The sequence below is a fragment of the Rhineura floridana genome, chromosome 8 (assembly GCF_030035675.1).
Source record: "Rhineura floridana isolate rRhiFlo1 chromosome 8, rRhiFlo1.hap2, whole genome shotgun sequence".
Taxonomy (NCBI): domain Eukaryota; kingdom Metazoa; phylum Chordata; class Lepidosauria; order Squamata; family Rhineuridae; genus Rhineura; species Rhineura floridana.
The window spans coordinates 108,554,037-108,571,439 of NC_084487.1; the positions used below are offsets into that span (position 1 = coordinate 108,554,037).

At 45.0% G+C, this 17,403-nt stretch overlaps 1 protein-coding gene across 5 annotated transcripts in view; it reads left to right on the top strand.

Annotated features, from left to right (window-relative positions):
- The window catches only part of LRRK2 (leucine rich repeat kinase 2), a 149,538-nt gene that overhangs the window by 78,273 nt on the left and 53,862 nt on the right, over positions 1–17,403 (top strand). For all 5 annotated transcript variants that reach the window (XM_061640340.1, XM_061640342.1, XM_061640341.1 and 2 more), the window contains 5 exons: positions 1,194–1,342; positions 4,054–4,147; positions 9,079–9,265; positions 11,587–11,768; positions 12,963–13,192. In XM_061640340.1, coding sequence (XP_061496324.1) covers positions 1,194–1,342; positions 4,054–4,147; positions 9,079–9,265; positions 11,587–11,768; positions 12,963–13,192 — 842 coding nt within the window. The remainder of the gene's footprint in view (positions 1–1,193; positions 1,343–4,053; positions 4,148–9,078; positions 9,266–11,586; positions 11,769–12,962; positions 13,193–17,403) is intronic.

The following is a 17,403-nucleotide window of genomic DNA, read 5'->3' on the forward strand; positions in this document are numbered from 1 at the left end:
CAGCATGTCCTTTCTGAATAGTAAACTGTGTGTAGTCCCTCCCTCCCGACTAGGGGGCTGCATTGGTACATCCCAAAGTGATGGCAGGCTACCTGTGGAAAATGGTCCATTGGACTCACCTGAAGGGTGATTTTCACAGGTACGACTGCCATCACGTCCCTCCCTTGTGGGGGATTTCTGGACAACTTGTTCCATTTTTTAGACTCTGCCTGCTTTGGGGTCTGTGCTATGCCCTATTTCCCTCAGTTAAAACCTGTTTTATTAGGTTGCAATTTCTCTAGTTCTCTCTGTTCCAGTTGTCTGTTTTCCTTGCTGCTGGGGCCTTTGGCCTTTTGTTCCTTTCAGATATACCACTTCGGACTTGTTGCAAATGAAGACTGGAGTGGAAGGGGCCCAAGGCCCAGGTTTTAACTCCAGTGCATTCTTGCCATTGGACGCTAGATGGCAGTAAAGCCCAAAGTGATGGCAGGCGTACCTGTGAAAATCACCCTTCAGGTGAGTCCAATGGATCATTCTGAGTTCATCCCTCCAGAAAGGAATGGAGCCATCGTAACACGGTGCCCCCAAGTCCCATCCCAGCAAGGCGGTCCAGAAGGATACCATGGTCAATGGTATCGAAAGTCGCTGAGAGGTCCAGTAGAACTAACAGGGACACACTCCCCCTGTTCAGCTCTCTGCAAAGGTCATCCACCAAGGCGACCAAAGCTCCCTCTGTCCCGTAACCAGGCCTGAAACCAGACTGAAATGGATCCAGATAATCCGTTTCATCCAAGAATCTCTGGAGTTGGGCGGCCACCACATGCTCTATTACCTTGCCCAAAAATGGAATGTTGGAGACTGGCCGATAATTTCCCATTATGGAGGGATCCAGGGAGGGCTTTTTCAACAAAGGCCGTACAACTGCCTCTTTTAGGCACGATGGAATTCTGCCTTGTTGTAAAGAGGCATTAACTACTCCCCTCACTCACTCGGCCAGTCCCCCTCTGGCACTTTCGATGAGCCAGGAAGGGCAAGGATCCAGCAGACATGTGGTGGCTCTCACCTCTCCAAGGATCTTGTCCACATCCTCGGGCTATACAAATTGAAAGGAATATATTATTATTGGACAACATGGCTGCAGGCCTCTAGCATCTTTTCATTTTATAAGCATTTTTTTGAGTATTCTACTTATAACTCTTGGTTTTTTTCCCTAGTAACAAGCTTTCAGGTATATTCTCACCTATATGTTTGAAGGAACTGAAAGTGTTAAACATCAGTAAGAATGAGATATTCTTCTTTGTTGAGAACTTTCTAAAAGAGTGTTTGAAACTGGAGACATTCAATGCTGGAATGAATACACTTGGTGAGTATATACTACTTTAAGGGGCGCAAAGCTATGGTTGTGAGGTGAGGGATGTGTAGGAAAAGGAGAAGTTAAATAGTAAATATTTATGGTTTTAGTTATTTTCTTGTCTGTAGTGTAGTGTATTTATAAGGCTAGTTCTGTCTTCATTATTTGTAGCTCTTAGTGTATTTATTTTCTTGTCCTATTTTTTTAGATTGTGTATCTTAAAAAAGGGTGAACATTACCATGAGTGCCTTTGGGAAGAGAGGCAATTGGGAAATGTTATAAATTAAATATAGAAGCAGCTTGAAAAATGGAAAGCTGTAATAATTGCTATGGCAACCTAGAAAGGCCCAAGCTTCCACTTTCAAGTATTTTTAAAAGGCAAGGCATGTTTTTCGCAAATATGTGTGCACTACATGTGGATTTTATACTCAGATATCTGCACCCAAATGAGAAATGTCAGAAGTGGCTCTTATGTTATCATATCACAACAAGATGGGAATTGAGGTTGAGAGATGATAATGTTCACAAAGCCCCTAGTCAAGTTCATGACTGAGATGTGCTTTTTACTCCTACACTGTCTTTGTATGGCTTTCCCAGACTAATTAATTTTACAGTGCAACACATACATTGTTGTTGCTAGTTTGTGCCATATATCATCTTCCCAATCCCATGTCCAGTTCTGGCAAGGCAGAGCCCATGGATGGGTCAGGGAAATGCAGAACTGGCAAACAGTATGAGGAAGAGTATGTTGAAATGGTAAAGGGTTAATGTTTTTTCTTAGGAAAACAAAAGTAATTTAGATCTCTCTTCTGTAGTAGTGGTAGTAGATATAGGCATCCCCTCTGTAAGTTGTATCAGCAGAAAATTGTGCCTTGTCCATTTGTTACAAAGTTGATAATAAAATAGAAAAGAAAATATTCCAGAGTCCTCATTACAAATCAGCAGTTCTGCAACAGAGGGAGAGAGCAAGCAGAGTTCAGTCCTGGAAAGTGCTTGGAAAGTTCATTTTAAAAAGGAATGAGTTCTAATTCAAGTTCATTCTGTCACAAAAAGTTCATTTTCAGCTATTTTTTCCTTAGCATTCAGAATGTTAGCTGCAGTGCTGAAGTATAGGGTCCAAAAGTAAATCAGGGCCATACACAAGGAATATGACAGACAGAATGTCAAGAAGTGAAGTTTTCCCCATCATTATATTTCATACTAGAAAAGTCTTATCCTGTAATAGCTGTGCAGCTGGCACAAATTAAATGAACGTTTGCTTTATTCCTGTACCTGTACTTCTCACTGCAAGCTTCTCCTGTAGGAAGAGAGAAACTCTCTTCAGCAGGGAAGATACAGAAAATGCCTCACATTCCTTCCTTCTGATTGCTTAGCAACAGTGATTAAGTGACTAAGCATCCCTAACGACAGCAGCACCTCCGTATCTGCCTAATAAGCCTTAGAATGTTGCCTCCATGTTGAGCTTTCTAACTTTCTTTACAGATGTGTGATTGACTTGCTTAAAAAAAAAAAAAAGCTAAGACTCCGGGCTTCCCAATTATGGGAACTACTTCCAGGTATAGTTCAGAGATTTTTGAACTATTTCAGTGGACTTCAGTGAACTGAACTAGTTAATTCCAAGCAGTGGTCAGGGATCAGGATTCCAGAAAACAAGGGCAGCCAAGAGGGTGTTCTTTCAGACCCCCAGACAGAGCCCAGTAAGCAAATTACTCCTCTTCCCTTTTGATGACCACCTTCTGTTTTGAGAATATCTCTTTTCCCATGGACCCAAGCCTTTATGTATTATTATGATAAAAGTGTGGGGTTTCCCCCCCATAGGGAATATGTCATTTGGTGCAAAGTGTTATATTGCCTGTCACATTGCTGATGAGTAGGGTAACTCCCCTATTATTATTGGACTGCATTCAAGTTGATCCAGACTTATGGCTACCCTATGAACAGGGTGTTCATGGTAAGCAGTATTCAGAGGGGGTTTACCATTGCCTCCCTCTAAGGCTAGTCCTCCCTAGCTGGCTAGGGCCTGCTCAGCTTGCCACACCTGCGCAAGCCAGCCTCTTCCTTGTCTGCAACTGCTAGCTGGGGTGCAATTGGGCTCCTTAGGACTATGATGCTTGCCCACGGCTGCATAGGTGGCAGGGCACGTAACCCCTGAGCCACTTACTGTGGGGTGATCTTTAGCTGGCCCTTTACACCTAGGAGACATGAGCCGGGATTTGAACTCAGACTCTGGATTCCCAGCCAGGCTCTCCTCCCCACTGTGCTAAACCATCTGTGGCCTATTATTATCATCATCATCATCATCATCATCATCATCTTTAAAAATATGTCCTCCCCCCACTGTGCCACTACAATGCTGGAGCAACAATAGCTGAGATTACTTCCCATTGCATTTTTGCATGTTATTTCACTTATATATTCATTTTCATGCACACATTTCCCTAATATATGAATCTTTGTAAACATTGAGTGGGTTGGCGAACTGCATTGCAAAAACTGAGTAAGTGTGAACTTAGATGGATAGCTATGCTTCAGTCCTCATATTGTTTCAGAAAGTGCAAATTTGATAGATTCAGCTTGAAATGTAAACTGAATCGAAATTCTTGCCCATCCCTAGTCCTGTGCTACAAATAGTCAAATATATTATAACTGCCTTCCTACATTGTGTGGTATTATTCAGTAATCTTACAAAGTGGTAGTGTAACTGCATTTATTTTTGTTTTTAGAGGCCGTACCTGATTTACCAGCTAACATCACTACATTAAAATTATCTCTGAATAAATTTTCTAGTATTCCAGAAGCAATTCTTCTTCTCCCACAGTAAGTTACTACAATATTTCTCTTCCTGAAGAATTGAATGCATGGGTAAAAAACAAACACACACACACCATACCACACCTGCATCTGATATTTTAATCAAGTGTTCACAATCATAATTTTTAGGGATCCAGTTAAAAACTATTACATTCATTGCCTGAAAAAAAAGTTCATTATTGCTATTGAGATCCTAAGCTAAGCATCTGGCTTCTAAACAAACATATTCTTTAATTATCTTCAGCTGTCCATTTGTTTGGTTTCAAAACTGAGCATCCATTTGTTGTGTATTATTGTTATAATTATTATTTCCATTTATAGACCGCTTACTATCTAAAAGATCTCAAAGCGGTTTACAATAGAATACACAAGGTACAATAAAAAACATATCAAATTAATTTACAAAGCAAAATACATAAACAATATCCATATACATAAACATATACAGTAGGTCCCCACTCATAATACATACAGACCTGGTATGTATTACGGAAACCTGGCTGGACGAGGCCTCGGCTCCCATACTTGAGGCCATGTGTCCAGCTGGGTTCCGATATGCACAGCAGCCGAGGATTGGTAGGCGGGGAGGGGGGGTGGCAGTGATCTATCGGGAGTCCTTGATTTTTGCCAGACCTCCCCTCCACGAGACCAAGTTGTTGATTGCATGTACTGGAGGTTGGGCCCAAAGGGCAGTTTAGGGATTCTGCTTGTGTACCGCCCACCCCGCTGCACAGCAGACTCCCTGGCCGAGGTGCTCGAGGTGGTCTCGGCTGTGCGATTGTTCTCCCCCAACTTATTAGTTTTGGGGGATTTCAATGTGCATGCTGAGACCACTCTTATGGAAGCCCCTCGGGATTTCATTGAAACCATGACTTCTTGGGAACTGCACCTTAGTAATATAGGGCCCACCCATGTAGCCGGTCATGCTCTTGACCTTGTGTTTGTCTCGGGAGGGAGGGTAGTGCTCTGAAAATGGGGGCTGTTTCTTCTAACCCCGTGTCTTGGTCAGACCACTATCTGGTAAATATAGGCCTCTCAATGCCACTCACCCTCCGCAGGGGTCGAGGACCTATTAAGATGGTCCGCCCCAGACGCCTGATGGAATCTAAGGGATTTCTGAATGCGCTGGGAGATGTGGAGCTGTCGGAAGGTCACTCAGTTGAAACCCTGGTGGTGGATTGGAATAGGGAGATTACCAGGGCGGTAGACCAAGTGGCTCCGAAACGTCCTCTCCCCCTGAATAGAACTCAGACAGCACCTTGGTACACACCTCGGTTGCGAGGTCTGAGACAAGAGGTGAGACGACTAGAGCGCCAGTGGCGGAAGTCTCGCACTGAAGACGATCGGACACTGGTTAGAGTAGCAATAGCGGCCTACCATGTGGCAACAAAGGCAGCAAAGAGGGATTTCTTTGCTGCCTCTATTTCGTCGGCAGAATGTTGTCCCAGGAGGTTGTTCCAAGTGGTCCGAAGCCTGGTCAGTCCAGTTGCGCAGGAACCCATGGAACATTCTAAAGCCTCCTGTGACATATTTGCTAAGCACTTTGCCGATAAAATCGAGCGTCTGAAGTGCACGATTCCACACGCCGTGGGTACAAGTAGTGGGCCAGAATCGGCCACTTGCATTCCGGTCCAATGGGAGCGGTTTCAGCCTCTTCTTGCTGAGGAAGTGGACAAGGTGTTCTCTACTGTGAAGCCAACCACTTGTCTGCTCGATCCTTGCCCCTCATGGCTCATTGTGAGCTGCAAGGAGAAACTGGCCGAAGGGATCAAGGCGGTGGTAAATGTATCCTTGGAAGAGGGTGCAATGCCATCAGCCATCAAGGAAGCAGTGATAAGGCCCATCTTGAAAAAGCCCTCCTTGGATCCCCAAGAGTTGAAGAACTTTCGCCCAGTTTCTAATTTACCATTCTTAGGCAAGGTGATAGAGCGAGTGGTGGCTAAACAACTACAGACACACTTGGATGAAGCGGATTATTTAGATCCATTCCAATCGGGCTTCAGGACTGGACATGGAACTGAAACAGCCTTGGTCGCCCTGGTAGATGATATGAGGAGGGCGTTGGATAGGGGAGAATATACCTTCCTCCTCCTCCTGGATCTCTCAGCGGCTTTTGATACCGTCGACCACGGTATCTTGTTAAACTGCCTAGAGGGATTAGGGATGGGGGCACTGTTTTACGGTGGTTCCATTCCTATCTCTCAGGCAGGTACCAACGGGTAGCATTGGGGGATGAGGTTTCAGACCCTTGGCCTCTCACTTGTGGAGTGCCACAGGGTTCTATCCTCTCCCCCATGCTATTTAACATCTATGTGAAGCCGCTGGGAGCCATCATCAGGAGTTTTGGGCTGCAGTGTCACCAATATGCGGATGACACTCAGCTCTATCTCTCATTTAAGTCCTCACCAGAGTTGGCTGTGGAGACCATGTCCAAGTGCCTGGAGTCTGTTAGTGGATGGATGGGCGAGAACAGGCTGAAGCTAAATCCCGATAAGACCGAGGTGTTACTCGTGGGTGATAAGAGAAGGTTGGGAGACATCGACTTGGTAGTTAACGGGGTGAGATTACCCCTGAAGGATCAGGTCCGCAGCCTCGGGGTCATTCTTGACTCCCAGCTGTCCATGGAAGCTCAAGTTTCGGCAGTGAGCCGGGCAGCTTGGTATCAATTACATCTGATACAGAGGCTGCAACCCTACCTTCCTGTACAGCTACTCCCACGAGTTATACATGCCCTGGTCTCCTCTCGCTTAGACTATTGTAATGCGCTCTACGTGGGGTTACCCTTGAAGACGGTCCGGAAACTCCAGCTGGTGCAGAATGCGGCGGCACGCTTGATTACGCATAGCCGTCGCCGGGAACATATCACCCCGGTGTTGATAGATCTTCATTGGCTACCAGTGGTTTACCGGGCCCAATTCAAGGTGTTGGTATTGACCTTTAAAACCCTATATGGTTTCGGCCCAATTTATCTAAAGGACCGCCTCCAGTATCACCAATTAAGCCGCCTCACAAGATCAGCCATGCAGGATCTCCTCTCGGTCCCACCGGCCAAAACAGCTCGGCTGGTGCGGACCAGAGAGAGGGCGTTCTCGGTAGTGGCTCCCACCCTCTGGAATTCTCTCCCCTACGAACTTCGACATGCCGAGCTTTAAAGACCTGGCTATTCAGGCAGGCCTACAGGAACTTCGAGCTAGATTAGTTTGTAATATATTAACTGATGTTTTTGATGTTAGTTTTAATTGATGAATGTGGTTGTATTTTATTGTATTGTGTATTGTATTTTATTGTATTTTGTTTATTTTATTTTTATTTATTTATTAAATTTATATCCCGCCTTATGGCCAAAAGGCCCTCAAGGCGGCTTACAAAAACACAAATATAACACATCATAAAGCATAAATACAATAATGCAATTCTCAAAATTAAATAACAAATAACATTATTAAAAGAAAAGAAAAAACATTTAAATGTGTCACAATAAGAGAACCAAACACTTTATAAAAAGGCCTAGATAAAAATCTTCAATTTCCCAGCAAATAAGTAGCATTTTTATTTTTAACATATAAATATACACAGTATATAAGTAGCCAAACAATAATAATAAACAACAAACTAATGAGAACATCTCAATAAATATACAATTAAACAATCCCCACACACTTCACAACAGTGTTTAACAAAAATATGCTATAGTCCAAATAACAGCAAAAATGAATCTCCAAAATTAAATCTTGACCCCCAAAACAACTAAAAAACAACTAACCCCAGTAGTCTATAGACATCCTGAGCAGCAGGTTCATGCACACATACACACACACGGTCTTTGGCCCCTTCAGCAGTTGCTGCTTTTGTAGCTGGAGAGAGACAGGGCCCCGCCCTTCCAGGCCAGGTGGAAATCAGCCAGAAATGCAGGGAGCAGGTCTTGCAGAAACTCACACAGGTAGATGGTCTCTGGCCCCTTCAGCAGTTGCTGCTTTTGTAGCTGGAGAGAGACAGGGCCCCGCCCTTCCAGGCCAGGTGGAAATCAGCCAGAAATGCAGGGAGCAGGTCTTGCAGAAACTCACACAGGTAGATGGTCTCTGGCCCCTTCAGCAGTTGCTGCTTTTGTAGCTGGAGAGAGACAGGGCCCCACCCTTCCAGGCCAGGTGGAAATCAGCCAGAAATGCAGGGAGCAGGTCTTGCAGAAACTCACACAGGTAGATGTTGCTGCTGTAAGTCGCCTAGAGTGTCCGTTAATTCGGACAGATAGGCTACTAACAAAATTTTATATATTATTATTATTATTATTATTATTATTATTATTATTATAAGGCAGGTTAGGTTCCAGAGCCCTGCTGAAAAGCGAAAACCACCAAAAAGCAGATCATCTGTAGTGCGGGGGTCTGGAACCTAACCTGCTGATCGTGCCAAAGGAGGAGAAGATCAGCTGTAGCGCGGGAGTCTGATCGCGCCAGAAGAGGAGATCAACTGTAGTGCGCTACAGCTGATCTTACCCTCCTCTGGCGCAATCAGCTGGCGTGCGGGAGTCTGATCGCCCAGAGGAGGAGAAGATCAGCTGTAGCGCACTACACCTGATCTTCCCTTCCTTGGGCACAATCAGCTTGAGCAAGGGAGTCTGATCGCGCCAGAAGAGGAGGAGACCAGCTGTAGCTCTCTACAGCTGATCTTCCCCTCCTCTGGCGTGATGAGCTCGAGAGCAGGAGTCTGATCATGCCAGAAGAGATCAGCAGTAGCACTCTACAGCTGATCTTCCCCTCCTCCGGCGAGATCATTTTGTAACAAATTGGTGTTGATTTAAATCCTTGTATCTGTATCCTTGTATCTGTATATTTTTTTACAATTGTAAGATGCTTTGAAACATTTCATGTAGCAAGCAAAAAATCCAACGAATAATAAAATAATAGTAAATATATTAATATTCCTCTTTTTCTTTTTAGTTTGCGATCAGTGGATTTAAGCAACAATCAAATTTTAAGTCTGCCTGGGCCTGTGCATTGGAAATCCTCTAATTTAAGAGAGTTGCTGTTCAATCATAATCAAATAAGCATTCTAGACTTGAATGAAAATGCTTTTTCATGGTCTCGGCTTGAAAAGCTACACCTCTCCAGCAACAAGTTAAAAGAGGTAAGCTATAAGATTAACTATCAATGGGTGTTGCTATTGAGAATAATATCCTTATTTCAGCAAGATGAAGTCTGTAAAAATATTCTTCATAGGGTCAGGATATTTCATATAATCTCTTGTAATGTTTGCTTTCTTATCAAAGTTGCTCAAGTCTTTCAACACCAATTTCTTTAGATGAGTAGCAAGGTGGCCTTATCACTAACCAGCTGCCTAGAGAAACACTGCTGCCAGAGAAACTGGTGGGAAAGATGTTCCATTCTCAGAACAAACCTGTTCTGCAGAGGAACTACAAGAGCAAACCTAATGCTATAAGGAGGCAAGGAAGGCTGAGGCAACAGGCAAAAGTGTCTCAAGAACAGTTAAAAAGGATGTATAGCTCAGTAGACCAACATCTATGGGATGGATGGGCAGTGGCATGTTGATAAGACCCAGAGACCAGAGTTGAAGGAGTTGATGATCTGGAGACCCCAGGTAGGGGTCAGTTGACTGGCATTATTATGGGAAAAGAGAGTTAGAGAGAGCTCTACTTAAGCTTAGCAAGCCATTGAACAAAGACAGTGCTGACACTGTTGAAAGGAGGAAAGGGGGGGCTCTGTCCAAAGATCCTTAAGCTGTGAGAAGCACAACTTTGGTTAACATTTGTCCCTTTTAGGAACCTTAGGTTTCTGCTTTTGTGTGTATGGGGGAGAGGAGGTTAGAGATTCATATTTCTTGGGTCTATAAATCTTTTGAAAAGGAACTCTAAGAAGGGTTTGCTAGGCCCCGGGATCTCTAGGATGATGTTTGAGGGGAAATGGAATACCATTTTAACAACTCTCCAAGGGTATCATGATGCCTAAGTTCAGCCTTGCAGAGGAGTAAAACAATATGTAGGTAGAAGCTTAGAAAAGGTTTGATTTATTTTAGATTACTCATCTGTTCCACATTGCAACCTATCCACTGTTGGAATAGTATATTGTTGTGTGCCACCCCAGTCTCTGAGTGGTGACAGATCTCCAGGGGTCCCTGCACTTGCCTAGGGTTTGGTTTCCTTAGAAAGAAAGTCAGCGCAGACTGTGGTGCCTTTATGAAATATGATTTGTTTATTTACACACATTCCAACCTGAGCTTAAGATGGAGAAGTTCAAAGCATGAGCAGTCCAATAGATATTTCTTTTCCATCAGGCTTACAGAACATGGTGCAGAGAGCCAGCCTCTCTGCGTGTCCTGCCCAGAGCCCGAGACACAAGACAGAGACGAGGCTTGGTTTAATTCTCATTTTATTAGAGTGATGCTTACGTCCAAAGCAGTGCGCTTCATAAAGCTGTCTACTCTACCTCACTACTTTCCCTAGCTAAGCTACCTAAATAGTCTCTGCAGCGTGTGGGGAGAGTTGAATCAGCACTGGAGCCTGGGCGAGCACCTGCTTAAGTAGGGAAGGTCTTCGCCCATAAACGACGGCTCCTCCAAAGTTCCACCCTCTCAAGGACCCTTTTCTCGCGCCGCCTCGCACAGGGCGAGGGGGGAGAGCCTGCGATGGCCCATCTGACAGTGGGGCTTCGATAGGCGATGGCTCGACTTCAGGGAGTGAGAAGCTGGTTGGCTGGGAAGCATTTGAAGGGCCAGGTGGGGGTGTGGTTGGTGTGCGTGAGGGGTTGCTTCCCAACGGCTCAGGTGGGGGGCTCGCAGGAGGAGTGGGAACTGCCTCGATGGGGGGGGCTGGCCGATGGAGTCTGTGGGCTGACTGCGCTCTCCCTTCCTTCAACACTCCCAGGGACCTCGTCCTCATCTGACTCCTCTCCCTGAGCTAACTCCTGGTGCACCTGGGCGCAACACTGCATGTCTCCAGTTCCCAGCCTTTCCTCCAACTCAACTCAAAACAAGCCTCTCTTAGGCCCCAGGAGAGAGGGGGACTCTCCTGAAGAGTTTAAATAACAATAGGATCTCCCTGGCCCATTCACCAGTTAATGGGCACTTGGCAGACCCATTAGCCCACCTGGCCACTTATTAGATTAGCAGAAGAGACTCATCTGTCCAGCGGAGAAGATTTCTCACCTCCAGGTGCAGGGTTCCAAATCAGAGACTGGAAGGGGACTTATAGAAATCATCTATGTCAACCTCCGAACCTATAACACTATTGTCCATGTTGCAGAAACTGTGTGCAATAAACTTGATTGCTATGGAAAAACTAAATAATAGTAATTGAAATTACGGACTGGTTATACTTGTTTTGATTTGTACATATCAGCTGTTTAGTTGATATGCTTGATCTTGCACAGATTTATTGCACTATTCTAAACGACCAAAAAGAGTTTTTGTTAATATTCTTCCTTTCTCTCTAGATTCCTCCCCAAATTGGGTTCCTAGAAAATTTGACATCTCTTGATGTAAGTTACAATCCAGAATTAAAATGCTTTCCCGATGAAATGGGAAAGTTGTCAAAAATATGGGACCTTCCTTTCGAAGGATTACATCTTAACTTTGACTTCAAACATGTGGGATGGAAAGCCAGGGACATTATAAGGTTAGTTACCTGCCCCATGGATGTGTGCATCTTGACTTTTTAAAAGAAAATGTCAATGCTAACTGTATTGTTGGGCTGGTGACCAGTAGGCATTACTGTCTCTAGTAGTTTTCCATGAAGCCTGCAAGTTTGAAGACGTAACTGTGGTTAAGGGGGAGTTATGTCTATGCTCTGTCTGGGAACGGACTGCCAGGGTCGTTGCTATGGTAGCCATCTGATAGCGACTGGGAAAGTTCTAACAGAGTCTATGTGTTGTTCTTCTGAATTAAGCCTCTGAGCTGAGAGGCTGTCTTTTGTGTTTATCTATGGAGAGAGATGTACCCAGAAGGGGGGTGACTGAAGAATCTCTACATGTATTTACTCTTAAGCCTCTGGCCTTAATGTCTTTCAATAAAGACTCTTAACATGCTCTGAAGAAGTTTCTTGCTCAACTTAACTCCAACGTAACGTATGCTGTTTCACACAACAACGCACACACGCCAACCTATCAAATTATTTTTAGTTTATAATTTTAGTTTTTATTAGTTCAAAAATACTAAACAATTAGTTTATATTAGTTTAAAAATAGTTAACAAATAGTTATAGACAGGAGGGGATTGAAATGGCAAATGTGCAAGAATAGACTTTGCTGCTTTTGCAGAAGTTGCTGATATCTGCAAGATCAGCCTACAGATCAGGTAAAACTGTCAGGCTGCAACACAGAAAACTGCTCTGTATACAGTTGCAGCTTTAAAAAAAATAAATAAATGTTGTACGCTGTTCTGGTGATCATTTACTATAAACTTTAGTGGGGGGGGTCATTGGCTTTCTCAAGCTTTTTGGGTTTTTGTGTGATGGCTATTTACTTTAAACAAAAACTGAACTGAACTATGGTTAGTTTAAAATAACGGTTCATTGAAACAAGCCATGATCTGAAGTTGGCTTGTTTCAACTAACCTGAACTTTGTCCAGGTTCAAACATAACACTAAGCTGTGGTTGGCCTGCAATAAGAGCTTCTGAACTCTACTTCCTGGCTGTTCCAGAGGAAAGGGGAAAGTGCACAAGCCCATGGCCTCCCAGGCACATTCTCATAGCAATGATTACATTAATGTTTTGTAATATTTAGCTTGGTTTGCATGTTCCATATGTCTTTATATACAGAGGGTTTTCTAATAATGATTTTCTTACAAAGATACTTTTTTTCCTTAATCCAGGTTTCTTCAACAGCGTTTAAAGAAAGCTGTGCCTTATAACCGGATGAAGCTCATGATTGTTGGAAATACTGGCAGCGGTAAAACTACACTGTTGCAACAACTAATGAGATGCAAACGACAAGACACGGGTGTTCAGAATGCTACCATTGGCATTGATGTGAATGACTGGAAAGTTGTAGTGAAGAGCAAAATAAAGAAAGATCTTGTATTAAATGTCTGGGATTTTGCAGGTATTTCATCATATTTACATTTAACACAGAGCCAGTTTATGTTAGTGGTTAAAGTCCTAAATGACTTGGGTCCCAAAAATCTGAAAGACCACCTCCACTCAGATCAGCAGAGGGGGCCCTTTTGGTAATTTCACCACCTTCAGAATTTTGGGGGCGGTGGCCTGGGAGAGGGCGTTCTCCGTGGCAGCCCCTAAGTTGTGAAACTCCCTCCCCACCAAGGTGCATTTGGCAACTACACTGCACAGTTTTATGTGAATGCTGAAGATGCACTTCTTTACCCTGACCATTGACACCTGAGACATGTATTTTTAGGACCCACCTTATTTTGGGATTTTAGGTTTTTAAATTGTTTTTAATGTTGTATTTTAAAATTGTTGTAAACCACCTTGGGATCTTAGGGTGAAGTGTGGGTAATAAATTATAATAATAGAAAAAAAACAGAAAATTGGGGGGGAAACACTTTTTTGGGGGGGGTCTGGAAAAATGTTTTTTCCCCCTGTTTTTTTTCTGGGCTCTCACATCGATAGACCCAAACTGCCTAGTTGTTTCCTGGATTTTATGTGGGTTAATAAGAGCATAATATTTGTCTACATGGTTTAGGCCTATTCAACTCATGGACATTGGGCCATATATCAGTAATAACATCAGTAGTATTAATATGTTTTATGCACTTAGAGCATCGTCCAAATCCAACTTGCAATGATTTGTCAAAATAATATGGGAAAGAGGTCATTGAATGTATATAATGAAAGTGGGTTGGCAGCCTTGTCAAGTAGTGTTAAATCTGGTTTAGTAATCATGGAATTGATTGTTAAGTTTGAAAGACTGGATATGTGCACACAAGAGAACTATGTACACCCAGCCCAAAACTTCACTTTTCCTTTCTCCTGTGCATGTAAAAGATATTAGGTGGGTAGCTAGCTCCACCTAGTGGTTGAAGGCGAAACAGCACTGTTGAATTTTTGCAGGCACTTCCTGGTCCTGTCCTATTCTTGCCTCAGTTCTCTTTTGCCTTCACCAAGCCTGGTTGGGCCCTCTCTGCTTCTTGGTTTCAGGCCTGTATTCTTTGTTCTAATCGTTATTGGTGTTTTTCCTTGTTGACTTGTGTTTTTTCTCCTAGTTCCCCCCCCCAGTTTTTATTTTAAAAAAGTTTTGTTTTTGTTTTCCCCCGGAGTACTGCGGCATGGAGCTTTCATGAGGGGTTCCCCCCCAGTCACCAGCAGCCATGCACCATCCTACCAGCCCCCCCCAGCCTCGCAGCCTCCTTCAGTTCCTTCAGAGCAAGAACAGCAACAGCAGCCACCCTCTCCTTCCAGCAGCCTCCCCGCTAAAGGCGGTGCCGCCTGGATCATGCTGCAGCCTTACAGGCCTTCCAACTGCAGCCTGCCACTTCCCATGCATCCATAGGAGAGACAAGCAATGGGCAGCCTCCACCACTTCATAGGCCCTTAGATTCTCCCTCCCTGCCACTGAACTAGCGTGGAGGTGGGCAGGCGCCAAGCGGGGAGACTGCGTTGTACCTCCTCTGATGGGTCACGACTTAGCAGGGCAGTGGTGCCTTTTTGTCTAACATGAGGTTCTTCCACCACCACCCCACGTCCCCTAAGAACTCTTTCTGAGGCCTTTTGCCCCTGTAAGCCCCACTTCGTGTTGCACCCATGGGGAAAGCAACCCACCAATCAGAAAACCCCTCTAAGAGGATGAAACTGCTTTCCCCCTGCTAGCATCTGATACAGCATTGGAACCTTTACCCCCCCCCAGGGACCAGTTCCTTCATATCCTCTGGTGGCACAGTCAGGGGCAGCAATGGCCCGTCCCTCTACCAGCAGTCACAAGGAGGCTGAGGCACAGGTTATGGTGGGCAGGGTGGCTCTGGAAGGCAGGGTGCCTGTTTCCAGCAAGACCACCAGGACAGACAGGCAGGACCCTGATCAGCAGGATCAACAGGCAAGGCCTCACACAGTGCTATTTGCAGATCTCAGAGGGACCAAGAACCCCTATCTGATGAAGAAAGCAATCTTCCTCACCCCTCCTTGGGGTGCATTTTTTCTACCAGCTCCTCCCCTGAACCCTTTACAGGCTTTTTGGAGGAACCATTACTTCTTCAACAGACCCAAGAGGAGGGGAGGGGGGCAGAGGCTGCAAATTTCTGGTGCTCAAACTCAGCCCATTCAATTACACCTTTCAGCTCAATCAATTCAGCAGCTGAAGAAACAACTCTCTCCTAATGGACTTGGCCAGAGACCTGTCTACATCATCGGCCCATTCACAGGCCCTATCACAGGAAGCCTCAGCTCCTTTGCCCACTCACCCACCTCCTAGAAGATGGGGAACTGCAGGATCCCTCTGTGGATCGCACAGCTGGGCACAACAACATTTCCCCAATCGCTCGGGTTTTGGTTCCCAGTCACGGGGAAATAAGCATCAGTTCTGATGCCAACATTCTGCCAGTGGGGGGTCGTCTCCAATGCTTTGCTCACCGGTGGAAGGACACATCATCAGACCAATGGATACTACACATCCTCCAGTATGGCCTAAGGTTGGTGCTCACCTCCACCACCCCCGGCGATATTTATTCCATCTCCCCTGTCAGCTTCTCCACACAAGAGGGAAAGGATCCTTCAGGTGATTTCCCATCTGATACAGATTGCGGCTATAGAAACTGTCCCAGCAGGGGAGAGATTTTTGGGAAACTACTCTTTGTTCTTCACCATCGCGAAAAAAGACAGATAGGGCAGTACTGAATCTAAAGAACCTCAATGGATTCATCAAGTACCACAGGTTTCGCGTGGACACCTTACTCTCAATCAAACAAGCCATGAGAAAGGGGGGCTTTCTCTCCTCGATCGACCTGAAGGAAGCCTACCTCCATGTTCCTATATTTCCTCCTCACAGGTGCTACCTCAGGTTTGCGGTGGGTCAAGACCATTTTCAATACAGGGCTATGCCGTTTGGCGTGTCATCTGCCCCCAGGGTATTCATGAAAATTGTGGTTGCCCTGGTGGCACACCTCAGGACACAAGGGGGTCATGTTGCTGATTTTATTGTAATTTTATTGTAATATTGTATTTTAATCTTGTTTTGTTCACCGCCCAGAGAGCTATTTGCTATGGGCGGTTTAAAAATGAAATAAATAAATAAAATAAATAAATAAATGTCTTTCCCTCTCTGGACAACTTCTTGATTTGGTCCCCATCATTACACAAGGCCTGGGAAGACCTCCACATCACCTTGGCATGCCTGAGGGACTACGGCTTCCTAGTCAATAAACCCAAAAGTCAGCTATTTCCATCTCACAGCATAATTCATCTGGGAACCGCTATAGACTTGTGGGAGAGAAGCTTAAGGTTATTCCAAGAAAGAGTACACAAGATACGTGCGATGGTGTCAAAAGTTCTGTTATCTAACTCGGCAGATCTGATGCAACTGGCTGCTCTTCTGGGGTTGATGGTGTCTATATTCCAAACTATGCCTTGGGCATGTCATCACTCTCAGGCACTTCAATGGCACTTCTGCCATTCCAAAGCGACATAGCCTCAAGGCACCACCGCAGAGTGGCACTGTCACTGCAGGTTCATCATTTGTTACTTTGGTGGGTTCAGAAACCCAACCTGTTGAGGAGTACCATTTCAGGATCCCCCTCAACCCCTGATTGCATCAGATGCCAGCTTATCAGGCTGGGGGGCCATCTGCGAGGGTCAGATGATATAGGGCATATGGTGTCCACAGGAATCCACTCTGCCAGTCAATCTCCTGGAACTTCAAGCCATCCGTCTGGCCCTCAGACACTTCACAGAGTCCATATGGTTGGGGGTAGTGCTGATAAGAACGGACAATGTGTCGGCCAAATCTTATTTGAACCGTCAAAGGGGCACATGCTCCTGTCATCTCCAGGAGGAAGCCTCTCTCCTCTTTCAGTGGGTGGAAAACAATGTGGATTCGATATCAGTAGAGCGTCTCTAAGAGGAGGACAACGACCAAGCAGACTGGCTCAGTCGAAAGAAATTGGATCAGAGAGAAAGGATGCTTCACCCGGACGCCTTTCAACAGATAGTGACACACTTCGGCAGGGTTCAAGTGGACCTGTTTGCCACCAGCCACAGCAGACAGGTGAGGAGGTTCTTCTCCAGGTACGTGATGGCAGGAGCGGCAAGCGGAGGGAGTACATGCCTTGACATCCCACTGGCCTCCAGGCAGACTGTATGCCTTTC